At 39.1% G+C, this 19824-nt stretch overlaps 1 protein-coding gene across 1 annotated transcript in view; it reads right to left on the reverse strand.

Annotated features, from left to right (window-relative positions):
- slc1a7b (solute carrier family 1 member 7b) overlaps nt 1–19824 on the reverse strand; it is a 43821-nt gene that overhangs the window by 17261 nt on the left and 6736 nt on the right. Inside the window, exons 2-3 of the mRNA XM_067597928.1 lie at nt 9989–10068; nt 3029–3244 (exon numbers count right to left, since the gene is read on the reverse strand). Coding sequence (XP_067454029.1) covers nt 3029–3244; nt 9989–10068 — 296 coding nt within the window. The remainder of the gene's footprint in view (nt 1–3028; nt 3245–9988; nt 10069–19824) is intronic.

The raw sequence follows: 19824 nt of genomic DNA on the forward strand, positions 1-19824 counted from the left end.
AACAGTGCTAACAATAGCATATCATCTTGCATTCCATCGGTCTATAGTGTCAAGAACACAAAATCAAATCACGAAAAAATCTATTATGAATCCAGAAGTTATGCATACATTAAGGCATGAACATGGTCCAAAAATGGACATGGACAGTGTGCTGTTCTGGCTATACTACACTGGGCGTTATACATTGACATGTGTACACATGTCACAGTGTGAATGTGCTCAAGTCATACATTTTGGACCTTCACGGACATTCGCAGATGACAAGATTTATATCATGTGGACCCTTGTGGCAGCGCAAACAAGGAAAATAAATTAAGCTTTGGTCACAAGCTTTGAAATTACATTATACAGTATAAGTCACGGTTAAAAATTCCCATGTAAAAAAACAAATACAAAGAAACCTATTGTAAGGATGTGCAGTGAAAAGAAAAGAAACATCCACCATCAAGTCCAGCCAGTAATCTTTTTTGAATATCATTCCTCATTTCTCTCCCTTCATTTCCTACAATGTCCAGAAGAATATTTAAAAGTAATTGCCAGGGTTAGTTAAATCAGTTTCAGTTTTACTAGTCACTGTTTACTAGTCTCTGTTAGTGCTAAAATGCAGACTAGTCGTCACCTTCTGACTCAATTTTAACACAACATTGTAAAACAGATTCCAAAAATTCAAATATTAAATGCTACTAATATCATGTTTTGTGTGCATGGCTTTGTAATGACACTTAGCAAACACACTTTTGTGAACATAGAGTTTAAACTGGCTGCATTCTTAAGGTCACCTGCTGATCCATTCAGCCTGCCTACACAGCTCTGTGCTGTGTGATTAATGGCCTGGACTGAGACTCTTCCCACAGTCCCAGCAACAGCATGACATAAAATACTCAGATTAAACAACCACACAGATACAATGTATGTCAGGTGACTGTTAACAGCCCTGTTTACGGGTATGAGAAACTGGGTAACGTCTCCTATTAAAGAAGATTAAATGTTTTTTAGTCTACAATGAAGTCATCCTGGAATACGAGAACTGAATATTTTAAGATGACCAATGTTTTTAATCCTGTGTGAGGATTTGTGGCAAATCCAAACAGTCTGAAGAACTATTATCCTGTGAGGATGTCTGATGTCTGCTCTACAAGGCTACTATTACTCACTAAGAATTGAATATATGTGACCATGAGAATGAGGTGGACAATGCAACAGTACTGACAGCCAAACTCTGGCTGTTTTATATCCAATCATTGTTTCTTGTCATATTTAGCCACCACATACAGTGAAACTGATCTTTTAAACATGCTCAGGTGTAATACATTGGAAATAGCATGTTGGATATGTTGTGAATATTGAAGAAAGGAACTACCATCATGTACATACTGCTTGTATTTTTGAGACAGGCCCATAGAAAACAAAATCATGATATTATGAGAATAAAGTAAGAATATTTGGAGATTTTTTTGAGAATAAAAACCAAAAAGTTGTATGTGATCAATCAATTTCCAACACCATTAAGTTGTGTATTGAGGAAACCATGTCCCTGTTGTGATCCAGCTGTCGCTTCAGACCCAGTTATGCCACTCAGAAACATGCAGTTGGTTTCGTTTATTAGGACTGATTGTAATGCAAATCTCATACCCATCCAAAACTAAACATCATCTTGTTTTCATTTGTGGAAGCAAAAATATTGGGAGTGATCAAATCCAGATGTTCAATGTCCTTAAATGGGTCTTAACAGATTTTACACACAAGATTCAGTTTACACATGATGAGGTAATCGGGTTTATCTCAATTTGGGATTGAAGACTACAAATTTATAACAGAAAGTCTGTTACAAAGTAGTGGTGTGCAGTTTAAAAGATGATGATGTTAACCAGGCATAGAGGATTTGATTAAAGATGCTACTGGGTTGCGTTATGGGAAATGTAGGATTGAACCTTTTTGGAGCTTGACCCATACTAGCAACTTAAAGTCAGGATCTCTCTCTCTCTCTCTCAGCCTTGCTGCTTAAATTTTGACCAGTCTTTTCTTATATGTCTCTCACAAGTCCCCCAACTATGTGGAATAGTACATCACTAGAGGCTTTTATTACAATTGATCATCATATTACCACTTACTCTCAAAGTTATACAAGTATGTTTCTCTGAATGTAAACACATTTGTGACCTCTTTCTCATTCAATCGTGACTTTTTTTATCCTATGGCTTCATAAAACTCCTTCAAGTATGATAGACTGCCCTCACCTGTTCTGTAGTTTGTAGTGCTACTGAGATGTTTTGTGTTGTACTGAGAGGTATTTATAATATTAAATCTAACCTTGTCGATATAAATAAAAAAAGAGTACATGTATTCATTTTTATATGTTATGGACTGTTTTTATGCAGCACACTATGGATCACTCTCCTTATATCTCCACCTGTATGTCCCTCTCTTCAGAATTCAACCTAGTTTCTATACATCATACATTCCATAAACCTTGAAAACATAAATCTTCTGCAGCACAGCCATAAATCTGGCTGCAGTGTGCAGTTTTTCTGAGGACTTTGGCTTACTGCAGCCCTCTCAAGCCCTGTTTGTTCTCTGCTAACTATCTTCAGTTACAGACTTCCTCTGCTGCCATATGTAGTCTTGCGATACCAGACAGTTGGAGATCTCCGCCTACCAACGTCTGGGGATTTCTAAATGCACGGTAGTTGCTTGAATGGTGGTGAGAATGGCCGCTAACAAACCTACGCCCCTTAAATTTTGTCAAGGACACATCTTACCGGAAATGATTCTCCCCCACCCCCATTCTCCTCTGTAGTGAACTGCATGTCGCCAATATGAAGGGCTGCCCTTAAGACTTTAGATGGGTTCTGCGATGCAGGACTTTTTTAAACGCTCTAACCGTTTCCACTCAATTTTAACAACAAAACCTAGGGGACAGTCCTCAGTCCCTATGAGCAAAGCATTTAGACTAACCTGTGAGTCTAGCCACATGTGGCTCTGAGGACTATTCGTTATCAAGCAAGTAATCTTTACATATGTGTCTTACCGGATGAGGTCAAGCAGAGCATCAGCAGAACTCATGATAGGCTTGCCACTGTCCTCAGAGTCCTCCTTCTGGGCTGCGCCGCCTGGGTGAATGATGGAGACCATGATGATCCCCACTATCACCGCCACAAAGGTGGTCCACAGGTAATAAGACACTGTGATCAGACCGAGCCGGCTGGAGCACTTGGCATCGAGGGCTGCCAGTCCTGACATCAAACTGGAAGAGGAAACATGCATGTTAGACTCAATTATGAGTGGTGCTTTGATGTTATGGCAAATGTGTTAATGCAAGCTGTAGGTAAGCAGTTCTTACTTTTGTAACCATCTTTTAGTACTACATTCTTTCCCATGCTCCCCACTCTGACAATCCACCACTGTCGGATGAAATGTTGTCCAACATGTCAACTTTTCTGCATCTTTCTAACAATATGTTTTGGAGAAATCCCAATGCATTTTGATGAGAGTTTGAATAGACTAAGAGCTTGGACAATATTGCTAACCTATATTGGAGTATGCAATCCTTTATCAGTAGTTCAGTAGTTGCCAGAGATGGGGCTGGAAAGCTATATGCATGCCTATCAAGGTTGGCTGTAGGGGGTTTGCAGGACAATCTCTCTTCAAGACCCTCAGCACTCAAAGCATTATTGGAGTCCGGAGAAGAAGAGCCATCCACAAAATCACAGTGGCAGCTGAGAAAGTCTCCAAGGAGAGGAGAACTATGGGGAAGGCAGAATGCCACTTGAACATGAGCCATGTCCTGATCAACCATGGCTGGGTTGCCTGTGGGAGGGTGTATGGTGTTGAAAGACCTGAAACACCCAATGATCCAAGGAACATCACTGAAAACATGTTCAAGTCCATCACAAGATCCAATTTTCGTCCATTAATTTAACTAATTCAGTGCAGCTCTCTAGATGATTTCCACTCTGTCTGCTGTCATTCAGATTTCTGTTGAAAATTGAGGTCAATTCAACTTTAAAACAACCTTGACACCTCAGTTATACATGGCATGCCTCATCAGTCCACTGATTTGCTCAATAAATGCTACTGTGTGTTTCAGAGAGCTGTAACCTTCTTCAGGGTACTGTTTTTTTGCCCCATGGATGACTGTTTTCACATGGTCTTTGGAGGCAGAGGATGTCAAATTCTGTGTACTTCAGTAAATCTATCAAAATCAAAACATGTCTCACAACTGTTTTCCATGCTTTACTCACCAAACATTTTTATCCCTCTTGCCCTGGACTTGCACTGAAGCTAACATTGGTCTGTACCTCACAGTGTGTTTGTTCTCAAAGTAAGAAACTTTAGCGACAGAATGTACATTCATTCATATGATCTATTTTAAATTGCCTTTTAATGTGTTAGAGATCAAGCAGAATGTTTGGGAAACATTAAACTCATGTCTGCATGTAACATTTTTGTAACCACCAGTAACTATTGGCACATAGACAGCATTTTAATCACAACCAGGCTGGCATCACATCAGGGTTAGAGATGTTTGTTAGATTTCTCTTGTAATGTAAGGATCAATGCTCTTAATCCCCCACTGCTTTCATTCAGGGAGAGAATGGCAACACACACACACACAATACTGCAGTGATCCTCAAAGCAGCTGTATATCAGTGACAGTATCTGACACAACATACATAATTACAGTGTACGAAACGGAGAACCATATGAGTTAATTAAAAGTTGTGCTGATAATGGAGTTCAGTGTATACAAATGCCCGACAGTTTGCCATGACACTCTTTTATATCACTCTGTGAGGGAGCTTGGCCAGAGCATCAAGGAAGGTGATGGGAGGCAGACTCAGAAACTTGGTCAATAACTTAAAAAAAAAGTGATTTATTCAGACCAGTGTATAAGCCAAAATAAGTACAAATAACATGAATACTAACCCAAAGATTTAACTAAATTCTATAAATCCCCCATACGAAGGGTGTGTGTGTGTATGTATGTGTGTGTGTGTGTATGTATGTGTGTGTGTGTGTGTGTGTGTGTGTGTGTGTGTGTGTGTGTGTGTGTGTGTGTGTGTGTGACTTAAATACTTGTCTGTCTTGATTAAACCAGAAATACAGATGTAAATATAACAAAAAAAAACTAAACACAAACAAACCTCTTGAAGTATGTGAGAGCAATGCTACAAATGGCAACATCATACTGGCTAAACAAACAAATGACAAGTATGGAAAGAAATGTATCAAAGTGTAACAGGGACAAATGGACCCATTTTGCCACACGCTCATAAGTCAACCAGAGTATGAACAAACTACTGTCTTTATAACTTGGAGTTTTTATTCATGTTCCTTAGTGTCATAAGCATTAGTAAAGGCCCCTTTACTTTACACTGTGCAATTTGAGCTGTCTGAGACATAAATTGACAATTGTGACAGAAACATGGTAAAATTATTGGCTGTCAATCAAAATCTTTGGTTGTCAATCAGAAACAGTGCACACAATTTCTCCAGTATATACATGGCACACAAACCAAAATGATCAAGACACAACAAAAAAAAGTTTGTGACTTTGATAATGCTCATATACTTTTTTCTACAAATACATGTGTCAGATTCTGGCATGCCTCAAATTGATTTCGTTCAGTCTGACAGATATTATTAGAGCTGTCTCACACAGTGTGACATGCAATCAACTTAAACAATCATTGTTGTCACACATGGAACTACACGCTGAATTTCGTTATGAGAAGATGGGTGTGGCACTGCTCCTACCTTATTACAATGATTCAGTGCCTTCACACAAGCCATAATCAAAAGTCTGATAAAGGTGCATGGATATTAACAAAATCTTTTATTAAAACAACGTTACTTAAATGGCAAGTATTTGTCACACATTGAGAAAAACCTCGCCTTTTCAACTTTGCAAATTGTCAAAGCATTTATTCCTCTAAAAATCGGTGGTCCACTTCACTGAGAATCTGACATTGTTCACACACAGGCATTTTGGCGAGTATGGCAGGGCAATGCATTTACCACCTCAGATAGCTGAGTTTCTCTGGGGCTCTTAAAGACCTCCTACTCTGGTGCTGTGGAAAGTTTCCTATCAGGGATTATCCTTTATATTTTTATCTATATTTTTATAGAATCCTTATTTTTCACACTAGTCTTTTCACACAGCCTTAGGAGCGTGCCACATCCCATTACATATCACTTTTGTATTTGACAAATAAACCTTTGAATCCTTAAATCCAGTAATATGATAATGGTCCTTGGTGACAATGTCTAGAGATTGTTCCAACCAGCTTCATAAAAGTTTTCATATGGTAAAAAATATGTTTTTAAGTACAAGTTTCTTTTCATATCATTTGACTGTAGTTTTAATGAAGGATTGCCCAGTGAGTTTTTTGGACTTTGTCTCAGATATTGTTGAAATACTGAGAGGAACTGATCTAGAGTCCTCCTGAAAACACTCAAACAATTGAGTCAGTGACTTTAGTGTGAAGCATGAAGTGGCTTTTCAGCGCTACCTCAAAGTGCTAAAATCATTATAGATATTAGAATCCACTTATTGCACTCATTCACTCTTTATGTAACTTGTTTTTCATTTTATATATATATATATTATGAAAAATTACAAAAAGGAGGGCTGTTTGTAAGGCTATATACAGTATAACCATTTTTCTTTAACCTGTTGTAATCTAGCTGCTGGAGACTGAGATATCAAAATCTGGAAGGTTGTGTGATGACATTAGGGTTGTCAGTTTTTATTTGATGTTTGAACATGGACAAATTACTGTAATTAGATGTTTGATTTCAATATTTTCAGTGCATAGCAGCATGGCCTGTCACTCTGCTTGCCAACTTTGTAAAATGCAACTGCCTTACTGTGGGTTCAGACAGAGTGCGAAGTGGGAGTGTTGCTAGCATACATTGCTAGCTAGCTTACTTAACATCTGTACAGTTGGTACATTGGTTTGGGGTGAATAAACACTGATGGTTCAGCATTCAAATTTGCATGAATGGTGTAAGGCAAAAATTAGTTACAGTTTCTGTCTGAACACACCTTTAAAGTAATGTTAGCTTGTTACTCAAGTGAAGCAGCAGAGGGCTGTGAATGAACAGTGTACTGAAGCAAACAGCAGGCGGGAGAGTAAAAAAGCATGGCTAGGAACTAGCATGGCTAATAGGCAAACAATAACACAAGTTGATTATATTATTTAAATCATTACTCTGCATTTTATCAAACATATGACGATTTAATTAATACAGCATCTCTCCTTTTCTGCTGCTCGCATTATTTCGCCATGCACCTACATAAAGAAAGATACAGACAATCATTATTTACTGTCAATCTATCCCTGTCATAATTTTGCACATCAGAGTACAATACTGAAGCGAACAAGGTGGGGTGTCAATGTCCGATTAGGGAGCAAAATCTGGTCTAACCACAGCCATGACATATTTTAGGATAGGCAACATAGGTTGTGTTTGAATGAACATTAGTTTAGTGACAAAAAGTGAAGAATATAACCATTTAAATTAACATTTGTTTGCATACGTTTGGCCCAATTTGATTACAGAGTGGAAATGAACATTCACTTACATGTGTATAGTGAATAGTCAGGTGCCTATATGAACACTGAAAGAGGTTTTACTCACTGTAATCATTCTTCCTGTTCATACCGGGTATTAAAAGATCCCCTTCAAATGTACTTTCATTGTGAGTGATGGGGGCCAAAATCCACAGTGTATTCACACAGTCATTTTGTGCAAAAATGCATTTAAGAGATGATCTTAAGTTTATATGAGGCTTTAGCAGTTTGAGTTTGAGCCACATTTACAGTCTTTTTGGCATCAAATTCCCTCTTTGTGTGACTGTTGAACTGCAGTGGGAGTACGGTAACAAAAAGAGGGACTTTGGCAGTAAAAAGACTGTATTGTTGAAAGATATCTATGTAATTTGACCAACTTGGACAGCTGGAGCTTCATATCAGCTTCAGATGAACTTTTAAATACATTTTTGCACAGAAGGAGGCTTGTGGATTTTGGCACCAATCACTTACATTGAAAGCTCATTTGAAAGGGATATTTTAATAGCTAGTATGAACAGGAGGAATGATTACAGTAAGGAAAACCTCTTTCAATGTTCATTTGGGCACCTGACTGTTGTTTTAAGACAGACTTGTGAAAACTGTCTTTTAATACTTTTCAATGTCCTTAAGCATACCATTTCCACTCCACCCTGCTGTGAACCAACAGAATATGAATATACACCTATTACAGTATTGAAAGTTTTTTGTAACCCAAGTTCTATAAGCACAGGCGGAGCCCTCTACTGGACTCTCGACTCAATGAGTAATACTCCAATCACACACATGCAATTGCCCACTGAAATATGCATGTACGTACACAGCCAATCAGGATGCGCCTACTGATTCCGTGTGTCCCACGCAGTATAAAAGGCAGTGCCTCGCTGCAATTCCCATATCGAAACCACTTCAGCAGACAGTGTGGGAGTGGCAGGGTCCATAGGTAGAGGAGGACTAGGGTTACAATATTGTAACCCCCATTTTATCTCTATCTATCTATCAGGCTCCACCCTCTGCTGGACTCTATGGATACAGTAGGCGGAGCCCGATGAATGTTTGGCCTACCGCCACATGTCACGGACAAAGTGTAGGCCAAGACTCACCCCACTGAACAAGGCTGTAGATGCTGCTACACCACGTGTGGAATGCGCTTGGACCACAGTCGGGAGGTCCTTTAACACCTGCCTGTGAGCTAAGGAGATGTATCACAAAGCCAACTAGCTAGGTGCTTCTTGGATAGGGCTTTACCGGCCACTCCCTCTCTATAGCACACGGACAGTTGCCGAAAGGGGGCCATGCTCTCAACATAACATGCCAACACACGTTCTGGGCACAAGAGGTGCAGTTTTGCCTGGCATCCCCATGGGGTGGAGGACAAAACACCTCTAGCTGAATAGTTCTCAATCTAAATGAACTCCTTATGTTCATAGGAACAAAGGAGGGGTTCGATCTGAGAGTAGCATCACTGTGGTCACCATGAAGCAGCAAAAGCTTCGGTGAACCAATAGGTCACATAGCTCACTCACTTAGCCGAGGTCAGCACAAGCAGCAAAGCTCTCTTGAATGACAACATCTTCAGAGAGGAGCACTCTAGAGGCTCATTTGGATCATTCACTACAGCCTCGGGCAGCAACAGCAGTTCCCACTGGGGGGTGAAGACATGCATCACCGGCCATTTTCTCCTAAGCCCCTGTAGAAAATGTTTCACAAAGGGTGGGCAAAGACAGGCCTTTTGCCAAAGCCCTCATGACAGGAGGAAACAGCTGGCAGTGGCGGTGGTGTTGGCAGCAGAGGGCCAGATGAAGCAGTGAACTCATCTTCACCACAAAGATCAATCTCGAGCTCCAGTTCGCTCTCGTTGCAGCGGTGTGAGATGTCACACAGCCAAAAATGGAAACTACTGTTGCCAGCGTTGAGTTGAAGGAAGTGCACGGCAGTGCACACAAGGCGGTGCAAACAAGGTGGTGCATCATGCCGCAATCTGCGTGGTCCTGTCTGAGGCACTTGAAGCAGAAGAGATGCCTGTTGGTGGCGGCGATGAGACTTTGGCATGACAGGCAGAAACAAGCTTGGAGCAGTGACTCCATCTGCAGAGAAGTAAGATCAGTGAGCTGATTTCACCATTGCTGAAGAGAGAAGGATGGGAATTGCAGCAAGGTACTGCTTTTTATACTGTGTCGATACATGGAATCTTTAGGTGCGTCCTGATTGGCCGGGTACGTATATGCAAATTTCAGTGGGCGGTTGCATGCATGTGACAGTATTACCCATAGAGTCCAGTAGAGGGCGGAGCCTGTGTGAGATAGAATATGTCTCACTGAAAACTCCTAATTTGTTAAGCCAAGAGGTGAGCAGGTTCACGCTGTGAGGGTTAATGACATGTAATGAAGAGTGCAGAGGACAGACATCAGTACCTGGACACAACAAGTGGGAGAATCAGCATCTTCAGCATCCTCATTAGCAGCTCTCCAGGAAACTGGAAGTACTTCACCTCCTGTCATGAAGAAAGAAGAAGAAATGATGGTCACAGGTAATTTGAGGGAGAGCATTAGAGTTAGTGAAAACAAACTTTATGTTATTTAAAAAATAATAACAAGGAAAAAGGTATTGTTAGGATGTCTGGAGCACTGAAAAGGAGCACTCTGACTGCAGCATCATGAACAGAGAAGAATGTTTTGTTTTTTTTCTTTACCAACAATTTATAATTAGAAAACGATCCCTTACTTAGTAAGAAAATGAAAATGGCTGAATAACTAATCTATGACCATTAAAGTAGTAGAAGTGGTACATACTTATAACTCTATTTTACTTAAGGTTACATTATATAACTTATATCACTGTATAACAATACCATTTAACTATTGTCTTATTATATTGTGCTTCTGTATATCATATACTGTATCATAGTATTCTCTTCATAGTATTGTATACTGTGTGTATATTACATATATTGCACCTATACTGTATATAACATTATATACTATTATATTATTGTATATTGTAAATATTTATATCTGTACCAATAAACTTATACTATGTACTGTATATATATAATTCACATCATGGCTTCCACAGTTGCACTACTGGACTACATTTGCACAAATATTTGCACAATTTATTTGTATAGTCTAATGTATTCTAATATATATGGCTTTTTGATGCCACCTCTCTAATTTCTTTAATCTTTTATTATATACTTTTTTATTTCATTCATTCAAAGAGTTCTTTATCTGTTCTTGTCTGTCTCTGTGCTACTGTAACATATGAATTTCCCCTTAAGGATCAGTAAAGTCTGTAAACCCCTAGTTCAGTGGTTCTCAAACTTTTTCACATCAAGGACCTTTAAACTGCACAAATTAGATCATGGGCCACCATTTGATAAGATTTTGTCCCAGGGTCCCCCACCTGATAAGATTTTTGCTTTAAGATGTTTTATTACAGAAAGTGTATGAAACCCAAAATAGTCATACATTCTGTCACTGGTTACTTATGGATGGAATTATAGTGAAAATAAATTGTTCCCCTTTTTGCTGGGGACCCCCTGGAACCTCCTCAAGGACCCCTGGGGGTCCCTGGACCCTACTTTGAGAACCACTGCCTTAGCTTGTTGAAATTGCCACTCTCTGTTGGAAGAAAAAACACATTTGCTTTGATTTTTAAAGCTGCGATAATAGATTTTTTTTTTTAACGTCATTCATTTGGAATCATGTTCCTATCCACCTGACAAATATAAGTCCAATGTCTGTTTAGGTCTCCACTGACTCCTGAGAGAAATGTCTCTCACATTAGTTGTTAAATGCTATATGTTCACCAGCTAGTGACTAACTGTGTGTCTCCTGTTTGTTGCTGAACAGGTGGTGTACAGTTGGTTATCAGAACTTTTCTTTGGAAACGGCTTTGTTGTTCTGGACAGTATGAACCAACAACATATTTTTTTCATTTGAAGGACTTGTTGCCCAATTTGTATGGTGATGCCTGAACATAATGTTGAGCATTTTGCACAGCCTTATCTTATGACAGTGAGACCTTTCAGAGCCTTCTAATTTTGTGCAATATAACAATTCTAAAGGTTCAGAAGGACTTTCAATTTATACATCAAATCAGTGAGTTCAGTTTAGCTAATTCTACCACAATCTGTTGCCTGAACGAATAGTCACACTTGATGCAGAAGAGGACAAGATATCGTTGCTTTTGGTCTATATGGGTTAACCTTCAAAAATACTGGATCCCACATTTCCCATAATGCAAGTGGATCTCTCATAACCCCCCACAACCTATGCTAATTTCTTTCAAAACTCACAAGCCACAGTTATGTATACGTTGAACATTTTTTAGCCCAAGCAGAGAGACAGCATGAAGTGAAAGACACTTAAGTAGGTCATAGAGAGAGTACTGTGGGGCATAGGGTAAGGGAAGAGCATAGAGGATCATCTTAAGTATTGGGAATTCACAAAAATTAACATTCATCCTGAGAGGAACATGAATGTTTGTACCAAATTTCATGACGATCCATCCAATAGTTGCTGAGACAGAAAAAATGTCAGTGATGGTGGCACTAGAGGAAAAGTCACAAGAGTCATTAGGATTAATCCTCTGAAAACCACAAATGTCTGTACTGTATATCCATCCATTAGTTGGTGAGATATGTAAGTTCAGACCAAAGGTGATGGACAGACATTGCTATTTCTAAAAAATGTTCAAATGTACTTGTTTCACATGCCATCGAATGAAAAATACTCAAATTGTGTGATAGATCATTATTTTGTAACAATTTCACTATTAGCAACATGGAGCCATGTTTTACATATGGATCCTGTTTTGTTTGTTTTTGTGCATACCAGTGCAACTCCCCAAGCAACATCTCAGAGATGATGTGTTAGAGAAAAACAATGATTCTTGATTTTGCAAAAACACTGGCAGTAGATAAGTTGAATTTTTTTATGTTTCTCTTATCCCTTTCCAATGACTCTGATACACCCCCAAAGCAAGAAAACAAGTCTCAGTTTGAAAAAATTTGACTTGTTTATTTCAATCACATGCCTGTGTTACTCAACAGACTGTGTGCTGTGTCAGAGACCAGCTTTGGTAGATTGGCAATGGCAATGGTTTCTTGGCAAGTGATACAAATGACCACTTCACAAGAAGGTTGAAAAAGGTACAAATAGATAGAAAAGAGAGTCAGAGGGTAACAGCTTATTATAGAGGACTGAATCTAATTTGAAAAAAAAGAGGAGGAAAGATATGAAATTGCACAGATAATACACCGGTGACATGTTTCCAAAGCCGAAGAGTTTTGGGTGACAGTTTGGCAGATGTCTGAGGATCTCACAGGGTTTTTGTGTTTTTGTCTCAGTGTCCACTGGGCTTAACGTTGGTCTCTGTCCAAAACAGCAGTGGACAGCTGTTGTCTATCAGCTGTGCCACTCTATCTCCTGCAGCCAGACTTCATATTTCCACTCTGTCAAAATGAACTTGGCAGCATATCAAGAGTTTTAAAAAGCTTCTTTACTCCCAAGTCATCGCTGTGGTCACGGTGTGGTTTAAGGGATCTGCAGCAGGAGTCAGTGTTTGAAAATCTATGATTTTAAAATGTAATTGTCCTTCACACACTTGCCAACAGAGCATGGACAGCTGGAGATGGCTTGACAATTTACATACTGAGAGACTGAATGTGCCATATAAACACTTGTACACATTTTATTATTCTCCCAAGGTGTGAATAGATTAGCAATATGGTGTGTGGGCTCATGTTTGTTTGTTTGTTAATATGTTAATTTCTTTCTGCTCTCTATTGATGTGGATGGAGATGTGGGTGTTCTAATATTTTCATCAACAATAACTGAAAATTATAGAATGCTCAAAAGGTTGAAATCCTTTTTTTTTTTAAATCATCTTTAACCATGTTATTCATTGAATTACTCAGTACTTTCATTAGCACGAGTACAAAGATCAAACAAACAGCTTTCAAGCTAATAATGTGTTTCAATGTTGTGCTAAATCATCCTTAATGATTTCAGTGTCTCCCTACACTTACACTCAGCTGCACTCTTCTGTTTTTGTGACCTCGAAAAATTAAAATCCCTAATGTCGTGTACAAAAATCTGATTCAGATCAAGTTTCATAACTTAATGACTAATGTGTCTGTATTATGAAGAACTTTCAAATAATAAGAAAATATCAAATTCGATATTCCTGATAGGTCTTCATTTTGACAAAATGATATTCTAAATGTAGATTTCAGAGGAAAGATTATTTTAATTCAACCACTTTTGCAATCATATTTGATTCAGCCTGAATTGCTTTCCACTCAGATCTGCTTCTGTAGCTTGATCTGTGTCTCTCTTTATGTTTTTAATAATACAAAAGTATTGGGATTTTATATAAGGCCACATCGTTAAGGAAGAGAAAAATACACAGTGTTAAACTAGTTTTAGAAATTATCTAGAAAATTTTCACCTGTACAAATGGATTTCTGTAAATGTTTCAAAAGTTGCAGTTCTGTAGCCAGGATTTAACAAATCCTGACATTTTTGTGCATATGTTCTGCCTGATTTGGTTAGAAAAAACATGGTAAAACAACCCAATTTAAAACATGGCATCTGTAACAGTTGTTTCTCTTCCATCAACATGAATATGAAATAATGCAAGGAACTGGACATGACATGACATGGGAAAGGGCTAGAAAATTCATCTGAATTCAATCACAGTTTTGCAAGTCACAAGTAAGACCTTTTCCACTATAAGCCGGCTAAATTCGTAAATGCATCTTTTTCTAAGAATAAAACAACATTTTTCTCCTGTGAAAACTGGGCTTTTCCAAAATGTCCTTCAGAGTGTATAAATCTGATAATACTGGCTTGGTGTTGTGGTGTGTACAGGGAAAGGGACCTTTGTAGAAATGCGTCATATTGGTGACAAAACCAATGGTGGCAGTAGTGCAGCATTTTATTGTTGCTACGTTGTCATTTCATTGGAAAAGAAAGAAGAACCACAACACAACATTGTCTATTTTGATAGCTTGTTTAGATTTAAATGTAGCTATCTGTAGCTATCTACTACCTTTCTCTCGCTGAAACTGTTGCAATCTGCTTGCAGTACACAAAATGTCAGGAAGCAGGCATGAGAATGGAAATAGTATACTGTTTCTTCTTCGCTGGTTTTCTATGGCTGACTTGCTTGGCTGTTCTCTGGACATGCACAGTAGGAGAAGAATTGCCCGTTTTTGGCGTTTTAGTGTAGATGGAGGTATTTGCAGAAACAAGCTGAAACGCTTGCCATGGACGCGTGTTGTCTTCGTCCGAAAATGGTGTTTTAGACTTTAGCCGGCTTATTGTAGATGTAGCCTCAAGTCTTTGAAGTCTGAGCCAAGACTAACAATTCCCCAGTGAAGTCTTAAACTTTGTGTTTCGAGGACTAAGTCATCATGGAATTAGGAACAGCAGCAGTTAGGCTAATTTTTTTAATTTTTAGACATTGCTTACTTTTTATTGATGACAAAAGACAAGATTTATGGCTACCAAATCTTTGATATGTCTCACATTATTGCCTAGCTGACTGTGTTGAATGTTTATATTTGAATGTGATAATCCTAGGTATTATCTTTTATCAGACTGTAAGTCTTTCCTTCCTGCTCTTGCACGATCGGCAGCTATCGGGTTGATTTAAAATATGCATGATTCTCTGTACACTTTTTAAAAACATAATTTTTAATGTTTGGGCTTGGACAGGACATGAAGTCATTCTAAGTGAAAAGGCTAAAGTCCAAGTGAAGTCATGAGTCATTAGTATTAGAGTCAGAGTCAAGTTGCAAGTCTTCTTTGATCAATTCATCGAGCTCCTCCTGAAGAGGGAAGAGCAAGAGGTAACCACCATGGCTGACCACTATGGCACCAAGGCTATCTATCTTATGATTAACAAACATATAAAAGTTAGGTATTGTATGGAGATGATGAAAGTGAGTGTGAGGGTAGGGATGACAGAGGAGATGGGAGGATGGTGTATTGAGGGGCTGCAGGGTGAGGAGGGTGCATAATGACAGCTAAAGAGCTTTTCTGTTGGGCATTAAGCAGAGAGCTTAGTTTGCTGTATAAGAGCAGGATCAGCACTCACATACAGCCAGCAAACCAGAGGTTTGTCTCTGCTCTGCTCATCTTGCACTCATGTGAATGGCTCAGTGTGTATTTGCCTGCATGTGTGAGTGTGTTTGTGGTGCATGGGGCAAGTGCAGCTGTTTCTAAAGGACCAGTCAACAGGGCAGCTGCAGTTTGACAGGTTTTACCAACCAAGTGTGAAACAATATGAAGCAGTACAATATAACAAAACAGCATCAATGATACAAGATACACAACTTATACTCTGAATATTAATGCTCTCTAATACTGTACATGTACAACTTAAAGTGAGACTGTGTAACTTTAGAAGGAAAAATAATAAGTCTCCCTCTTACAAATGAAAAAATATAAGCATTAAAATGCACCTTCTCTAAATTAAGTATACTCATGAGTTTGGCTTCTACAGCTGATTATGTAGAATGGATACAGAGAACTTTTTGTTGTGTGTCATATTACAAAATGTGACACATGCCCTTTAAAACAAGACTGTGTAACTTTTGCTAAACAGTGACCACTTTGGCTACAAGTGACAGCCACAGGTAAATGCAGTGTAACAGCAGCACAGTTAGGAAAGAGTCAAGTTAGTGACCTGACTCAGTAATGTTAGTGACAAAGCAATATGTATCTTAGGTTTTCTAACATTACCTAGCATTAGTCACCATAAGCTACTCTATTATATCTACTTTTGACTTGAGCAAGAATGTGTTTTATTGCTTTTTAAATCAACTTTTCATTTGTAAAAGGAAGAATGAATGATTTTTTAAAGTTAATAAGTAAAAGTTACGTAGTCTTTGCTTTTAAGAATTTCTTTTGGTTGCTTTAGGGATGGTCATATTGGTCATTCAGTTTGTCCACCACTTTGCTCTATAAAATTTTGAACATAAATGAATGGTCCCCAAAGGATAATTCCACATGACTTTGGTCATCACCTGACTGGTTCAGGTTCAGGGTAAAAGGCCAACAACTACAGTACTGAATGGATAACATGAAATTTGGTACAAACATTCATGTTTCCACACAATGAATTGAATTACTTTGGTGATCCAATGACATTTCATTTAGCGTCATCATCATGGGAAATTTTTATTTTGCCTGACACAACATGTATATTGGTTAATGATATTTCCACTAACCTCAGCTGGCATAGCACCACTATGCATATGTGCAGCCTCACAGAGCCGTTAGCATGGATGTTGACTCTTCTGTAGGCAGTGGTGGGCTGGCTTAAGTTAGACCACTGATACTGATGCTGCTGCTTATGTAATCTGTGCTATAAATCTCCATCAGTCTTGATATATCCCTAGCAGCACCATAAACAGAGATGACTTTTTCAGGTATTCAGTCTACAGAGGTATAAAGCTGATCAACCACAGCATGACATTATGGGAAAAAGTAGTGGAAGCTAGGCTGAGAGGATAGGTGATGATTATGAGCAGCAGCATGGTTTCATGCCAGGAAAGAGCCCTTCAGATGTAATGTTTTCTTTGACAATGTTGATGGCAGAAGTATAGAGTGGGTTGTTGCATTGTGTATTTGTGGATTTAGAGAAAGCACATGACAGGGTGCCGAGAGAGGAGGTGTGGTGTTGTATTAGGAATTCAGGAGTGGCAGAAGTATGTAAAATTGGTGCAGGATATGTATGATGGCAGTGTGACAGCAGTGAGGTATGCAGTTGGAGTGATGGATGGGTTCAAGGTGGAGGTGGGATTACATCAAGGTTGAGCTCTGAGCCCTTTCTTGTTTGCAATAGTGATGGATAGGTTGACGGACGACATCAGACAGGAGTCTCTGGGACTATGATGTTCACGGATGACATTGTGATCTGTAGTGAGAGTAGGGAGCAGGTTGAGGAGTGCCTGGAGAGGTGATGGTATACACTGGAGAGAAGAGGAATGAAAGTCAATAGGAGCAAGACAGAATACATGTGCATGAATGGGAGGGAAGACAGAGGAATAGTGAGGATGCAAGGAGTAGAGGTGGCGAAGGTGGATGAGTTTAAAGGTCCCATGAAATGAAAAAAACATTTTCCCAGTTTTAATCCTGTGTCCCTGTGTTATTTTTTCATCTATCTCTTGTTATATGCCAAATCTATGTCAAAAAATCAGTATCAGAGTATTTATACATCAAAATCCCTGTCTTTTCTCTTCCTGTAGTGGCTCATCCTGCACAAACAAAAGTTTCAAAAGTTCATCTAATCAAATGTGACTTTGGGCAAGTAGCTACCCACACTCGTCATTTAAAAGCACACTTCATTGTTTTCGGGTCATAGTTGCAGAGCAATATGGAGAGAGATAGGAAGAGATTTGGTTTGGATATAAGTGGACAAAAACTTTGTTTTCATTTCCATAGCAATGTGGCTGTGGTCTAATTTCTAATTAATTCATCTCTTTCTTGTCCTCCTCCTGATCTAACAACAGGTGAGGAAGGTGCGTGTGGAGCCAACAGTCCTCTGTAGCTCTGTTTCTCTCTGCAGCTCCATTTTTCTCTAAACTCTAAGCCCTGCCCACTTTTTAGCAGTCCAATTAAACGCGAAGGATTTGATTTAAATCCCTCTTGTAACTGTACACCGCTCAAATCTTCCGTTTCACTGGGAAATATATCACAGTACAGAAGCTAAAGATGCTCTAATTTCCGTTTCATGGGGCCTTTAAATACTTGGCGTCAACTGTTCAAAGTAAAGAGGAGTGCAGAAGAGAGGTGAAGAAGAGAGTGCAGGCAGGGTGGTGAAGGACGTCATACAGCTGGTTTCAATGCAATAGTGGTTTGACATCAGTTTCCTCTGACCTCAACTGCTTTTTGCCAACAAGAAAACAACTACTGCATCTACCAACAATACTGCAGTCCTCCATTGTGTAATTTGCCTTTCCAATTTCTTTCCAGAAATTTGACAAAATATTGCTCTCTAGCTCCATGACAACTGAGCAAACCAGAGATCTGGAGCAGCAGAGATTTTTTTCTCTCTGTGGCTGGTTGGGGGCTTAATTATTTACTGGTGGAGCTATGAAATATGAAATAAATACATTAATAAACAAGGTTATGATTGAAAGTATGGTACGTGAAAATCAAAAAATTGCATCTTTAGTGACAGAATATTCCAGCCAGGAGTAGCAGTCCTAAATTAAGTTTCTTTGCTGGTTGTTTTGTGGGGACTTTTCAATCCGCAAACAGTAGTGCCAAGAGTAAGTAGCACTGGAGGAGCAACTGTAGTCTGTCACAGGTGGTCTCACCCCACTCTTTCTGTGTTGATGTCTTCCACCACTTTGCTCATTTTCACTAGTTTCTGCTTCCTCTTGATCAGGTTGTTTGGCGCTCTTGGACCAGACCAGCTGGAGAATGGGATAGATACAGTAGCAGCCAAAAAAAGGAAATCATTGGATTTAGAGCAAACTCAATCCACTAATAAAGACTTTGAGACATGGTTACAAGTTTAGAAAAAAGCCAGTAGGTAGACCATGTTTGACAGGGGAAAATGGCGATGATGAGTATTGGGAGGAATTGTGATCACTGCTTACACTAAACACACCTCAGAGCTGCGACTAGTTCAACATTAAAATACGAATGCAACCAATGGACAGCCTGTAGACTGGTCATGTTTAGCTGAGCATTCATTCATTCACTGCAGATCTGTCTCTCTCTCCGGCCTCAAACCTTCAAGTCAGTTTACAATGACTGATATGTCAAAATCATTAAAGTTCTTCCACAGCACACAGCAGGGTCCCTGGTTGACAAATAAGGCTCAGCTGGTTGGTGACAGGATGTCATTGTACACCAAAAACACCAAAGTTCAAGCTCACCTGACAGATGCACCTCAACAATGTTCATACATTGTTGATAACTGTGCTCTGACCTTAAGCACATAAGATTTTGTCCTTTGAGACTGATAAGAATTTTGATTCAAAGTGCCCTTGGTGTAGGTGTAAATTCTGCAAACAAGCCTCACACCTACACATAGCTTGACTGCTAGCATGAGCCAAAATTAAAGCATAGCCTTCAATTATTTATCCTATATTGAAAGGTACACTATGCAGGATTTTACTTTAAAAAAAAACAATATATAGACTCATACCAAAGTAACCCCTCTCAATCATCACTTATGACCCACTAGAAGTGTGTGGCAGTGCAGAGACTTTGCCCTCTGC

The sequence above is a fragment of the Thunnus thynnus genome, chromosome 8 (assembly GCF_963924715.1).
Source record: "Thunnus thynnus chromosome 8, fThuThy2.1, whole genome shotgun sequence".
Lineage (NCBI taxonomy): Eukaryota > Metazoa > Chordata > Actinopteri > Scombriformes > Scombridae > Thunnus > Thunnus thynnus.